Source organism: Hipposideros armiger, unplaced genomic scaffold (assembly GCF_001890085.2).
Source record: "Hipposideros armiger isolate ML-2016 unplaced genomic scaffold, ASM189008v1 scaffold_794, whole genome shotgun sequence".
In the NCBI taxonomy this organism is placed as follows: Eukaryota; Metazoa; Chordata; class Mammalia; order Chiroptera; family Hipposideridae; genus Hipposideros; species Hipposideros armiger.
The window spans coordinates 738,886-753,345 of record NW_017732144.1 but is presented as its reverse complement, the minus strand read 5'-3'; the positions used below and the strand labels follow the sequence as shown (position 1 = coordinate 753,345).

Here is a 14,460-nt window from a genome sequence, read left to right as displayed (position 1 = left end):
TCAGATAAATTTTTCATGAAATAAATTCTATAAATTGTGAGTAATGTTTTTTTGCTGTTTGTCTTGCTATATTAGATCTAGAAAACAGGCTTAATTAAGAGGTTAAGAGGAAGCAGACTTCAATTCTTCTCCATAAAGGGCTATCTGTAAATAAGAAATTTGGTCTCCAGTCAAGTTTTCACATTTTCTGTGGAACGTATTCTCTGCCAGTTCACTGTTTTATTTTTTAAAAGGACATATGAGGAAATGTTAAAATAAAATCAAAAGTCCTTATGAATAAAGTTACAAAACTCCTAATGGCCTTATGTAAAATATTATATACTACCCATGATCCTTTCAAATATGAAGACATATCAGTTATGTCAAAAATACAAAGGTGAACTTCAAAGGAAAGAATTTCCTAAATATTTATACAATGAAAACAACCTTAAGGAAAAAAAAGAAAAAGAATACAAAGGTAAAATTTTAAAAACAACCTGCTTCAATATTCCCTTAGGATGCCCGTGTCAAACATCTAAAGAACGAATAAGGAAACCTCAGAAAAATACAATTTGAGAGACTCTCTACAAAATACCTGGCCTGCACTCTTCAAGCACGTCAAGTTCAAGAACAACACAAAATAATTGTGTTGTTATCTCAAAAATGTTGAGACTCTGAAGACAAACAAACAAATGGAGGGCATAATCCTCAAGCTGATGTTGAGCTGGGGCAACAGGAAACGCTATGATGGAAATTACTAGGACAACTAATGAAATTTAAACATGGACAGGGAGCTGAATGGCAGGAATTGTGTCATTGTCAATTTTCCTGACTTTTTGTTCATAATTGCACTGTAATTTTGTAGGAAAATATTCTTATTCTTAAGAAATAAACATAAACTAGGGATAAACAGAAAAAGGGATGGATGGATAGATGATAGTGATGATAGATGATAGATAGATAGATAGATAGATAGATAGATAGATAGATAGATAGATGGAACTATGAAAGACTTCTAAGGCTGTCAACTGAAACAGAAATTTCACTCATGTCAGCGATTAGAATAATAAGAAGCAATTGGTAAGTTATAAGCAGGTGTGTCAAAGAGAGAACCATATGCTATAAGAAATAAATCAATAAAAACTGCAGCATCTGGTGTTTAAGTTCTAACAATATGGTATTACTTCAACAAATAAGATGAATAAAAATTGAAATTGAAATGTCAAGATTTTTGAAGTAAAAGCCTTTGCAAATTGGTGGCATTCTTCATCAATATGTAGCATTTTAGAAACATACTATGGCATCATTTAAGTTTTAAATAAAAAAAATAATAAATGGAGGATTTAAACCATAAAATAGTCCACAGAAATCAAATTTCAGGTATCATGTTGTGAGTTAAATCTTTACTCAATATTCTTAAAAATCTTATTTTTTAAACTGAAGTAATTACTATAATAATAGCAGTATGACAAGAGCTTCAAGGTTATATCAGTCTTACTTTTCAGAGAAAGAAAAGAAGCTTACAGAGATTAAGTATCTTGCCCAAATTTCAAACAGGTGATATGTGACAGGTGTAGAAGAACTACAGCGCTTTCCTCCCCCTGCTCCTGGGACAAAGCTTTATGCCAAGGTCAGAGATCTGTGATTATGCAAAGTCTCCCACTTTGTATTAAGTTTGAATGTTTCTATGTTACTGCCAATGTTACTTTCAATAACATTACAGTTTACACACAATAATTAGCCTTTTAAGATTGCTAAAATAGTATTGGTTAAAAAAATGAGAGCTAAAGTATTTCTTAGTTTCTCACTACTTGTAGAAAGGTTAAAACTCATTTGAGATACACACATACATATATATATATATATATATATATATATATATATATATATATATATTTATGTTAATACTATTAGTCTCAGATACCTATCAGGTTTCAAACCAACTGGGCAATGCTTAGGCCCCAGATAATATACTCTGATTTATAGTTTCTTTTGATAACCCTACTGTCCTCAGAGAGTAGCAAATTGTGTCTTCGGGGCATACCAAAGTTATATTGCATCTTAAAAATTAACATACAGCATGTAGCTTATCCCAAAACAGAAAGAGAATAAAAATAATCCTATAAAGCAATTTTGGTCCGGGTTCAGCTGGGGAAATCTACTGACCCACTTTAAAATTAAAATGCTGCTCTAGCACGCGTGCACACGCGCACACACACAGGGAATTTTCCACTGAGGCTGCACATCGTAGCCTATCAATGACACCCCAAATCACCATCCCCAAGGCAAGAATGTGCACGCTGAGTTCAGGCTGCTCACTAATTATGCTGAATTTACTTTAACCTTAAATCTTTAAAGAAAAATTATGATTGTAGGAAATCCAAGTTTGTAATTAAAACAGAACATCATAATCATTCCTAAGGAGTCGTCTCAGTTTCCTCCTCTTTTTCTTCTTTTTTTTTACAGTGAGTATTCCTCAGTTAACATTACATCTGCAATCATCACAACAGTAAATCTTCATTTTCAAAGTAGTATCAATTTAACGTTACAAACAAATAAGAGGCAAGCCATTACTTTCATGATTGTGAACTGAGATAGTTAACCCAATTTATGACAAGTACTGTGCATATAACAGAATGTCATTATGGAATAAAGAAACTTGATGGCATAGCTATGTTTTTACTCACCAGTTGTTTCCACAATGCCTTCTAGGATGACGACAATCTCGAACTGTTCGGTTTGCATGCTTCGCTGGGATAGGTCATAAAAGGGGCTTTTGGCATCGATCACGTGGCAAATCGTGAGGGGGGAAACAAGAAAAAGTTGATCTGCCCCTGTACTAAAACCTACATCCAGTTCAAGTTGATCAAGGGGAAGGAACTCACCCTCAGGTGTCTGCCGAGACTAGACAAGCACACAGAAAAAGAGAAGAAATCACCACTTGCACGGAAATGTTCAAGGCAGCCCAACATTAATTTACATCATTGCCAACAGTCGGCACATCAATCATCTGCAACAAACTCCAAACAAATCATTATGCATCTATGTTCTGGCAAATGGGCTGAAATCCCACATAGCTCTTGCGGAACATCCATGCATTATTTATAATATATGACTTACTATAATTATCATTCCCTAACTCATGGGCTTTGGAGAAATGCCTGGTCCCACAATGGCTGTTAGCACAAACTGTGCATCGGGGTGTACATGCGCTCCTGCTTGACATAAATCATTGCGTGATAACTCACGTCACGCCAGATTTTCCTTTACCTCGCAAAGCAAATAAGTAGCCACATCTTATAGAATGTGTTAAAGCTGAAAAATGTTGATCATCAATTAAGAAGAGGTCTATTACATTATTAAAAAGCACAACATAATTTATTTTTCCAGGACTTTTGAAAAGTAACAAATAGACATCAACTAGAATAGAAGACTGAAGATGTCATTGTATTAAATTATGTTATGTACACAACAGCTTACTTAATATAAAAGGCAGATGCTGTTAGCTAACAGCTTTCAAACTCATTTTTATTTATTTTTGTTTGGCAGTTACTTTAAACTGCATCAAAGTTGTTGACTTCTCTATGTATTTTATGAATTTTAAAGCATAGTAAAAATTGTGCTAGACTTAACTTTTAAAAAACAAAGTGCAATTTACAAAATCTATATTGGTTAATCTTATAGTTTACTAAAACTTTCATAAGTTAGTGGCATTCAGTATTAGTATAAAACACTGTAAACTTAATTGACTAAACTACTTGCATGCTAAATTCTGAAAGAAAATTAAATGTAACTATTAAAAATTAGCAAACCATGAAAGTAAATTTATTTTTCTTTTCTGTTCATTTTCATTTTATTCTCCATGTCCATTACTTGTAAGGATCATGCACAAACAAATATTAAAGTTCAATTTATATGATGATGCTGTGTTAAAATAAAAGGTTGCATACAGAAAAATTTAGTTGGGGAGGGTTTGCTGTTGGTCGAATAGGACTTGGAAGCATCCAATATATTTTAACAGACTCTGCAAAGCAAATTCAATAAACAGAATCTGTAACGCTGGTCCGTCCAACAAAGTGGTAGTTTGAAGACAAAAACCTCACTCTTGGGGTTCCAAGAAGTAAACTGGCTTTTTATGTGGAGTAAATGAGTCTGAAAACACTGAGAAATGTGGTTTAGTAAGATGTCCTCCATGGCCAAACAGAACCAAGGGTTTCAAATCGGTGGCGATTGTCACGGCAGCAATTGCTGGAAGGGGCCTTACCAGCAGAATTAGTCAATTAGAGAGGGTAATGGGTAATTAGTGAGACTCAGGAATTTTACTTCTGTGGAAAAAAAAAAATCCAATCCAAATATTGAGACTTTTTCTTTACCTTGTAAGTAGTTCATAAACATAAAAAAATTTGAAAAAAAATGAAGAAAATGATTCCTTACACTAAAGATCTATAGAAAAACCTAATGGTGAGAAAAATAAAAAACAGCTGTTCTAACAATCAATGTTAGAGAAAATTAGGAATTTCTTTGCCAGTAGAAGTAATCTATGTTCCTAAACCTAGTCTCAAATTACTAAAAGATGAATAAGACCTGCATCTTTCCAACTACATGGTTGTATACAAGTATTGATTAATATAACACAGTAAAAGCCAAAACAAAACAAAAATACAAACAAAAAACCCATGTCAGTGTTCCCTCACCTACTAAGAAACAGGTGCTATATAAACACAAGGTGGTATTCTGATGTTTATAATTAATGAACAGATGTTGTGTTGTTTTACTATTCTAAACTGCTTTTTTAGCACTACATGAAAGTGTTCACATTGTAATTCTTTAAAATCTCAATATCCCATTTATTTAAAAATCATTTTTCTCAAAAGAGATATATTTTTCTAATTATTATATATGTACCTCAAAATTAAAATTCATCTTCCTTTTTTTTACATATTTGTTATTTATGCCTGTGCCTCATTCTAAAAGGCTTTCGAGTAAGCAATTAACTTTTATATTCCCTGATCATTTAACAACCCATGAAAAAAAGTGGCCTAGAAACAAGGCAGCCTATCAGAAGAATGCCAACCTAAAATAAGAAATATTTTATTTTTAGCAAAGCAGTTAATTCATATATTGGTAATTTAGGCTTAAATATGCATGGATATTCTCCATTCAAACTCAATACACTTTCTGAATTTAAAAACTTGTTCTATAGACTCAAAATTATACTTATGTTCCTCCCGCACCCAAATGCCTTACCTCCTATCCAAGTCTAGGTAGAAACAAAGTTGGCAACTGTATCTATTACATGACACTATGGGGAAAGTAATATTTTATTTCTTTGAAAGATGTTTTCTGTGCTTACAACTTTTTCAGAAAAGTGAAATTTCCTACATATTCCTTAAAAATTATTTTCCAATGGATACTATCTAATTTAACATTTCTTTAAATGATTCTGAAACACTACATATATCCACAATTTTATCTTTCAGGTTTTCTTCCTTTATGTAGTCCATCAAATATTTCAACTGTATATATACTTACCTCCCTAATTTTTGTTTGCTTCCCTCACTCGGTAACAGACTGAGAAGGCTATTAATCACTGTGAGTTAAATAGGAAGCTTTTCTATTTATAAGAGTAAAGGTTGTGGTTTTAGGGTGACAGGTGCTTGGAGTCCTGGAATTGTTTAAAGTCTGAACTCCTAGCTAGAACAATGTTATGTCATCAGTGCTAAGCCAAATACTTATGATGTTCTAGAAACCTGCATATGCTTACCAAATACACTTTTAGAAGCATACACTTCTACTCTAGGCTTACAAAAATTTCTAATCTACTCTTTTCTAATTCTGATGCAATTCCAGAGGTATTCTGGAACAAAGGGTGGGGGGGAAGACTATGTTAGATGTAAGTCTCTCAACTTGTACAACCAGAGTGAGAGAACTTTTGTTCAAGGAACTGTAATACACATGTATATGAAAATAAAAGACAAAAGAAAATGGTGAATTATGTACGTGACTTTATAAAATTAAACCATGATCTGCACCTTGAGTATGTAGCATTGATATACCATCAGTTTCTAATTCTCTTATTTAGTTACCAATTACCATATTTTGTCCAGAAATTTTGATAATAGGTAGAAGAAATTTTAGATTTAAAAAAACGAACCTTTCTTTATCATGTTACCTTAAGAATTATGATACAAGAAGAAATCTTTCACTTACAGAGCAATTTGTTAATGGTCCACGTTATCTCCTTTAGCTCTGTAAGCCTCCTAATTTTAAAGGGAACCCAGAACCATGATAATTTTCTAGACAAAAAATGTGTAAACATGTATGGAGATCAACCAGATCAACCATAATTCAAAACAACTGCTAAAGGTTAAGGCTTATATAATCAATTATTTAAATTTCTAAAAAGCTGACAACTAAGGTTGACTTCAATTGATGAAATAATCATTTAGAATCATAAAACTATTGAATGACTAAGAAAGTAGGGACAAGGTGGAAGGAAATTCATGGACAACTGATAATTCTTAAAAATCAACTACATAATTTGAAAACACTAGCACCTGAGATGACTCCCACACAATTTTTATTTTCTATTGTACGGACTTTTGGGAAGGAAATTCAGATCTGTCTGCCATTTTAAAGCCTTGCTGGTTGCCTGCGTTATAGCCATTTCTGGGAGTTAAGAGAAAAATCAAGAAAATCTAAGGCTTAAAGTCATTTAAATTTACTGTCCAAAGAAATGATTAGATGATCATGGATTTTTGAAATGATTTTGTAAAATTTAGTTCGTGTCAATCATCTCCAAGTTATTCTTCATAATAAAAATATTGCTATTTAGAAGGTGTAAAATTTAAAGCTTGTTCCTCATTTTATAGACACATGCACTAATTTCAAAGAGGTGGCTAATGTCAAATGACTTTGAACTGAGAGTCCAAAAAGGTCTACAAGTTAATTAGTTACAACTCTGACTGCAGGTGAAAAAAGATGCAAAAGTCACAGATGCCTGGAAGGGACTATCATGGTCACATACTTTACAGATAAATAGCTTTCATGTTACAGATGAAAGACTGTTGAGTATTTATCCAAAGACACACACGCAAAACTGGAATACACATTTAGCACTGCCCCGGCCGAAGCAGATCCACATTGGGCCATCCTCTTTTTTGAAAGTTTTGTGACCAGCTGTCCACATTCACTCAGCAAGAACACATTTCACCAATAAGATCAATCTCTTTGCTTCCTTTCTCCCATCTCTCTAACCCAGAACTCTGTTCTAATTATAACCATTATGCTATTTCCTAGCTCCGGGGGAGGCTAGGGGAATTTTGAATACAATATTTAGTCACTGACATCTGACTCATGAAATTTACCTCTATCATATTCTAAGGCTTGATCCATGCCCCACCACCTCCCACAAGTCTCTACTAGAGAAGAACACTGAGGGTCAGAGGTCAGGAAAGGGAAGGAAAGAAAAGGAACTGAGGAAACCTTAGAGCACACAAACCATTCTTGTCTACCACTCCACCATGATTTTATCTGTAATTTCACTTCTTTAAATATTCCATGTGTGTGTGTGTGTGTGTGTGTGTGTGTGTGTGTGTGTGTGTGTGTGTTGAATAGATGCTGAAGTTGGGAAGGAAGTCACATGGAATGAGGTCAGAGTACTATATGAAAGCTAAAATTAGGAAATGAGCTAAAAGGTGGTACCAGGATAAGGAACAAAAATGCCTTGTGACTCAAAGCAGTTCTAGCAATGGTTTTGGGACTCAGGCCAAAATTCAAGTCAGGTAGAGGAGTTATGTGGACCGATAATTCTATTTGGACCATCTACAATTAAACTGTAGCATTCCTTTTGACTCCTGAAGCTTGAAATTCCATCAATACTCAGGTGGAAAACATGGGATCCCCATTAAATCAAATATAAAGATTTTTAATGTAAGCTACTTATCTCATAAAATATGTTCATTTTTATAAAAAGAAAGCACTTTATAAAATGAAATGTAATTTACGTATAATAAATTATGTGAGCCTTTTATACCATTCAAATGAAAGAACAGCTTCATAATTCCTTGAGGCCCTTTTATGGAATTTATAATAACTATGGAAAGGATTTATAACCTTACACATTCCTCTCCTACTCACCAAACACCCTAAAATTGAGCAAATGCTTTTTCCTGCTTCTCTTTTACCATTTGTCCTTACCTACCACTGTTTATTTGTGGGTCTTTATGCCCTCCCTTTTTTCTGTTCACAATGCATTCCCCTGAGCACAAGCTACCCTGTACTTTCAGGAACTATATTAAAAATAAAGAACAAAACAACATGTTACTACTATTTAAAAAATTATAGATTTTAAAAAGAACACACGTTCTATACCTATTGGAGAATTATTGTATTTGTGTCAGAGACAGCAAAGCTAGACTAAATAAGAATTATACTTTTTTTTTAAAGTCATAATTCCCCTAAAAAACTCACCAACATTATAGGATCTAGCCCCAAGACTTCTGGGGTACTTAGTCTTGGACTCCTTGATTATTTTTACTAACGGCTTGTATGATGTTCAGAAGAACCATTTTTAAATAGATACTCATTTGTGGGTTTAATTTTTTAAAAAGGAGGTAACTATCTCAAGATTAAAACTAAAATGCAAATTGGCCAAGGTCAATTGGTAAAAAGAGCAAATCATACAAACTAAGGTCATACAAAGTCAAAAGCATAATTGCATTTAAGTGCAAGGTATGGAATGCAGACAAACTAATAAATATATGAAAGAATTCAGGAATCACGTGGTCCAGGAATCACTGTGGTTAAAGTATTGACAAACTGTTAGGACATATGAAGAGCATAAAGAGCTTATTGTTGGCAGACAACATTTTTTTTATTGCCTCTACACTTGATCACATTTATATAAGAAAACTAGATAGCATCCAGTTTTGAGTATCTATATACATGAAGAATTTAAAAAGTGAGTACAAAAATAATTTATGTGCTGCACTAGAAGATGATTACACACCATTACTTTTCAATAAGTGAAAGTTAAGGGTTGCACAGCTGATCACCTAGGAAAGAAAAATGATGACTACTAGCAATGAATACAAATAAAAATAAAATCACACTTTCATAAGAAAAAATATCCTTATCTCTTTCATAAAGATATGGACCAAACAATAGTTCACTTTATGTTTACTTTATGTAAATAAGGTTTAACTGGGTGCCTATATATAATACATATGGTGGTTTCTGAATAAGTTTGTAAATTCTTGAATAATGTATCAAAGATTATTTCAATCTTCCCCTAACAAGATGTAAGCATAGGGTAGTCAATCTTAAGTAGAAAAGAGTGAAATTTCCAAATCCTTTATACTCAACCTTAAAACATGGTGTCCAACTTTTCAGCCACTAGTCTCAACTCCCTAACCCAGGCATCTTTATTAAAACTTTCAAGAGGATGATATATTAACTTAACATGATTATGTTATTCATTAGTTCCTATATTGTAGGTTAAAAAAATACAACTAAAATAAATTGAAAATTCAAACGGAACATCAACATTGAGATGAGAAGGGGAAAAGAGAAAGAACGTTCATCTTCAAAGAGCTTTTTATAGCTGTCTTTATAATAAACATACATTTTAAAGTAAAGTAAAAATAACTTCAAATTATATATTTTTAATTTTTTTTTATTTCATCTCTTTTTTTTTGTGACTAGGAAAAGGACTGAATGCTCCAAGCATAAAATTGGAAAATCTATATTTAAATATCAAAATAAATTTCAGTATTTGCAAACTTGGAAAACAGGAGTTGAGTTGAAGTAAAATTTACTTTCATATAAGTGAATAACAATTAAAAATTAGGCAGAGAAGTTATAAAAAAAACTTCCATCAAAACTTAGAAAATTCAAAAGATACACGCATGGAAGATTTCATAATGTTAAGGATTAGAAAGCCATATTCATGTTCTTAACTGTCTTCCCAAGAATAGAAAATGCTTTATAGTCATTAAATATAAATTTTATATTAATATTGATAAATAGGATTTAGTTCAGCAAATAAGAAAACAGCAATAGAAAAATATAGATGAAATTAAATTAGGTAAGAGGAACATACATAGACTATAATTACTATACTAAAATATTATGTTTTTTAGCCTTGAAATTCTGTATATTTCTCTGTATTAAAGTTACATATATCTTAATTTAAAATGGCAAACAGGTTAAAGGAAAAAACTGAGTATGTGTAGTAATATTTAATAAAATGTATAAGACTGGTATCAAAATATTATTACTATAAGCTTCTTTTTTAAAATATAGTTGGCTGTTTTAGGTCATTTCATCTCAGTCCATAAAAGAAAATGAGAGTAACTTATTAAAAGCAGTCTCCCACCTAATTTTGCTGATTCCCTAATAAAACATGACTTTTTTTTAATGAAGTCTAAGGGAATGACGAGAACTATGAGAATTCATTTTAATTACCATGGCTACAGGAAAAATCAACTTCAAACAAACTACAGTAACTGGCTGGATAAAGAGCTGCCACTGATCAACCCTCCTGCTTCACAAAAAGCAAGACAGGATTTCGCCATAATTTTGTTTAAATATAAATTGATGCCAGGTGTCAACCATTTTAACTTCTAGCACTGACATCTTCCTAACAAATCAAAAGCAAAGAATTTTATAGGTCTATTATACATATTATTTTAATTAGATATTTTTTTATCACCTTGTGTTAATATAGCACCTTGCTCCAACTTTGCTAACACTATAAGTCTTTTACTTTGTTAAGGACACTCATTATGGTATATATGATACATGGCCTTAGGTATAAAAGTCATTATCAATGTTCTGAACCGCTGTAGAGACTAGGTATTTCAGCTTTATGTACCTTTGTTAAAGAAACAAAACAAAACAAACAAAAAAGCCAAGTGGTGTGTAGATAAATTTTCATTATTTCTGGCTTTGTTAAAATAAAACTTGATAATGTCTAAAAATATCTAAAATACGTTGCCTTGAAAAGATATTTGTTTTAATAAATAACTTTACATGTTTGAAAAACTAGAGAACAGCATTTAAAATGACCTTTAAAGTCTAATTTTAAATTTCCAATAGACGAATCAATATGGTAAACTACTCTTCAATAAGAATCTCAAAGTGACATATAAACATTGATTCCTTGACAGACGTTTGCCCTGTATTAAGAAAGTGTTTCTATCTTCCAAGTAGGCCTAACCTATAAAGAGAGATTATGTATCTTTTTCTATTGCTAGAAAAAACCACATACAACAAAAAATACCATTGAAATAAACATGTCTACAACACAACTGCTTAGCCTGATCAAAACAACTTGCTTAGTTCAAACAGGGAAATAACACAACATGCTAAGTTAAGTAAAAAACTATATGCAGCTCATTGAAGCTAATTATAAAGAATATGATCTACTCTATTTATTTACGGTTACCTTAATGAATGTGCACACCAGAACTAGGCTGAAAATTTTCCACTATGCTATACAAAATTCAGTTTATTTACTGTCTGTAGCTTAGTAAATGTGCATATGATGTGGAGCAATAGGACAACTGAACTGCTTAAATTCTAACCCTTTACTGGGCAATATGGTCAAGGGTAATTAGGGCAAGATCTTCTAAAGAAATAATGAAAATGATACAAAAGCCAAACTTTGTTTTATAGCACAATGGGTCACTTTTAACTACAACATAAGTTGAGGCTGTGTAAAACAATATGCAGTTGTAGAGTGGAAACTGAAATTTCAAAGACAAAACCTCAACTTAATGTATTTATCAGATTTTCATTAATTGCTAAATTCTGAAACTGGCTATGGTTCTTTGTGCAATCTCAGATCATTTTTAAGATTTTATTTGAGGTCATCTTTTTCAATTTATGAACATTTGAAAACTACCTAAGGCTAATCTCTCAAAAAGATGAATTATAAATAACACACAGAGGACTGGGCTTTTATCCAGCATTCCCAGACTCTAATTGGGTGAGTGATTAGGGTGGGCTTCTCTTCTTGTTTTTAGTGGTGCCCTCTAACGACTAGATGAACCTTGCTTTAATAACCACTCTCCGTGCAATTGGGTTTAGCATTTACACTGCTGATGGTAGGGAGCAATCTTCTTTAATGGATGCTGAAAAGCTTCAAGTGAAATCTGTAATTGACAAAGACTTCATAGAAACAGGCAATTGAGAATAAAATTAACAAGAGGCTCTACAGGAAAAAGCACTCACGCTTTCACAGAATACTTCTCTAGGAAAATATTTAGTAAAAATAAAAAATTTAAAGAACCAGGTGTTGTGTTGTTTCTTCCACTGTTTCTCCTGTGACCATAGAGTTAATGTGATTGTGTCTAGAGGAATAATCCACCTGCTGATATTATTAGTGTGTGTGTGGGGGGGGGGGAAGGAGAAATTAAAAAAAAAAAAAAGAAAAGCCCTAAGTGAAAATTGAGGCGAGTTCAACACCTAGTTCTTTAAAATAAAAGCTGTTCAGTCTTAGTACTCCGAAGTGAAGGAAGTAGTGTATTGATAACACATGAAAATAGCTCTAAAGAGCAAAGCAGCAAGGGTAAGGTGGGGAAAAGGGCACCCTCCTTTACCTCAGGGCTCCAGGAGCTAACACCACTCCGTAAGTGTCAGTAACTCAGAAAGCGACACGAGCACATCCGAGCGATGGATGTAAAGAAGAGCATGAGAGTGAGTGGGGAAAAGAACAGAACTGTCAGCTGTGCTCGCTTTGCCTAAGCCCCCAGCCGCGCCTCCCCAAAAGAAGTTCACCTGTGGCGAGAAGGCAGGCTAGGGGGCTGGGGTGGTTCTCAGGTGAGTTAAGTCCCGAGCTCGAGGGCTGGCGGGGACCAGGTGGGGACGGGGGCGGGCAGCACTTACTTTGAGCAGCTTGCAGCGGATCTGCGCGGAGACCATGTGGCTATTGCGCAGGTTGCCCACCCGGAACATGAGCGTGAGTTTCCCGTCCCTCATGGAAATCACCGCGTACTCGCTAAACATAAGGGTCTCCGCGCGCTTCTTGGGCTGGGACATCTTAATGAACATGCAGCCGATGAGGAAGGCGTCCACGATGGAGCCGAGTATGGACTGGAACAGGAAGAGGATGATGCCCTCGGGGCACTTGTCGGTGATGTAGCGGTAACCATAGCCGATGGTGGCCTCGGTCTCGATGAAGAAGAGGAAGGCAGAGGGGAAATTGTAGACATTGGCCACGCATGGCGTGTAGTTGCCGACGTGGGCTTTGTTCAGGTCGCCCCGAGTGTAGGCGATCACCCACCACATGGACGCCATGAAGAGCCAGGCCACGGTGTAGGTGAGGATGAAGATGAAGAGGTTCCAGCGCCACTTGAGGTCCACCAGGGTGGTGAAGAGGTCCGAGAGGTAGCGGCTCGTCTCGCTGCCCAGGTTGCCGTGCTGTACATTGCACCGGCCGTTCTTGTCCACGAACCGCTGCCGCTTCTTCTTGGGCACAAGCTGCTGCTGCTGCGGGCCCTGGCACGGCCCCTGGGGCTGCAAGCCCGAGCCGCTGGACGAGGTGGTCACTACCTGGTAATCGTCCCCAAATTTCCTTCGGAGTGCAGACATAATACGGAGGGGAGAGCCAGATTCAAACGCGAAGCGAAGGCACCGGAGCTGAGCGCTGCCAGCCAGCACCAATAAGGAGGTGGGGGTGGGGGAGAAAGGGGGGACAACAGCGAGCGCGCCTGGGCTGAGGGGGCGCACCCGACAGGTAGCGGCTGTCTCTGCCCCCGATAGTCGCCTCTCCTCCCCTGGGACGGTGGCTTTCCTCCCAAGCTGAGTCAAAACCCCCCCAAAAAAGTGTTCTCCCGCACTCAAGACAGGAGGGATGCAAAACCAGGAACCCAAGCGCAATTTTGCCTCCAAGCTTTTCGAGGCTTCGCTTTTCTTACCCCACTACCGGCATCCCGAGCCACCTCTCGCCTTCCTCCACCCCTCCTAACTATCCTACACCACTCCCAAACTGACTCTTTTTAAATTAATTAGTTGACAAGCGAGTCCCAACCCACCTGCCAACTCACCAGGCTGCCCCAGCTGCGCTACCTGCTTGGACCAGACCCTCCCCCCTCCCCGCCGCTCCCCGATCTCCTATCTTTTGGCCAAAATTCCGCCCAAAAGCATGTCTGCCGGACACTGGTGCAACACCCCCTACCCACGCCCTCCTGGCTCAGAGTCTCCTACTCCGGACTCCAGAGACGTGTCTTCCTGGCGTCCGCTGGCCGCCCAGTTTCCGTGGGCGCCACCAGGGCCCTCGGGCGGACCCTGAAGGGCCCCCAATCCGCCCCCGCGCGCGCAGCGGAGACGCAGTGGTGCGCGAAACCAGAGCACTCACCCAGCGGGAGAGGGCAGGAGACGGCGCAGCAGGCGGCAGCGGCAGCCTGGCCTCGCGCTCTGCGCTCGGGGCTGCAGTCCTCGCCCCCACCTTTCCTGGTGTACCACGATGGGCGCCAA

General features: G+C 36.2%; 1 protein-coding gene across 1 annotated transcript; it reads right to left on the bottom strand.

The window, feature by feature from the left end:
- Positions 1-2,638: 2,638 nt before the first annotated feature.
- On the bottom strand, positions 2,639-14,085 carry KCNJ3 (potassium inwardly rectifying channel subfamily J member 3). Its single transcript, XM_019628469.1, has 2 exons — positions 12,871-14,085; positions 2,639-2,883 (listed from the first exon to the last, which is right to left on the bottom strand). The coding sequence occupies exons 1-2, from the start codon at positions 13,573-13,575 to the stop codon at positions 2,659-2,661; spliced, it is 930 nt and encodes a 309-aa protein (XP_019484014.1). The 5' UTR covers positions 13,576-14,085; the 3' UTR covers positions 2,639-2,658.
- Between the last annotated feature and the right edge of the window lie 375 nt (positions 14,086-14,460).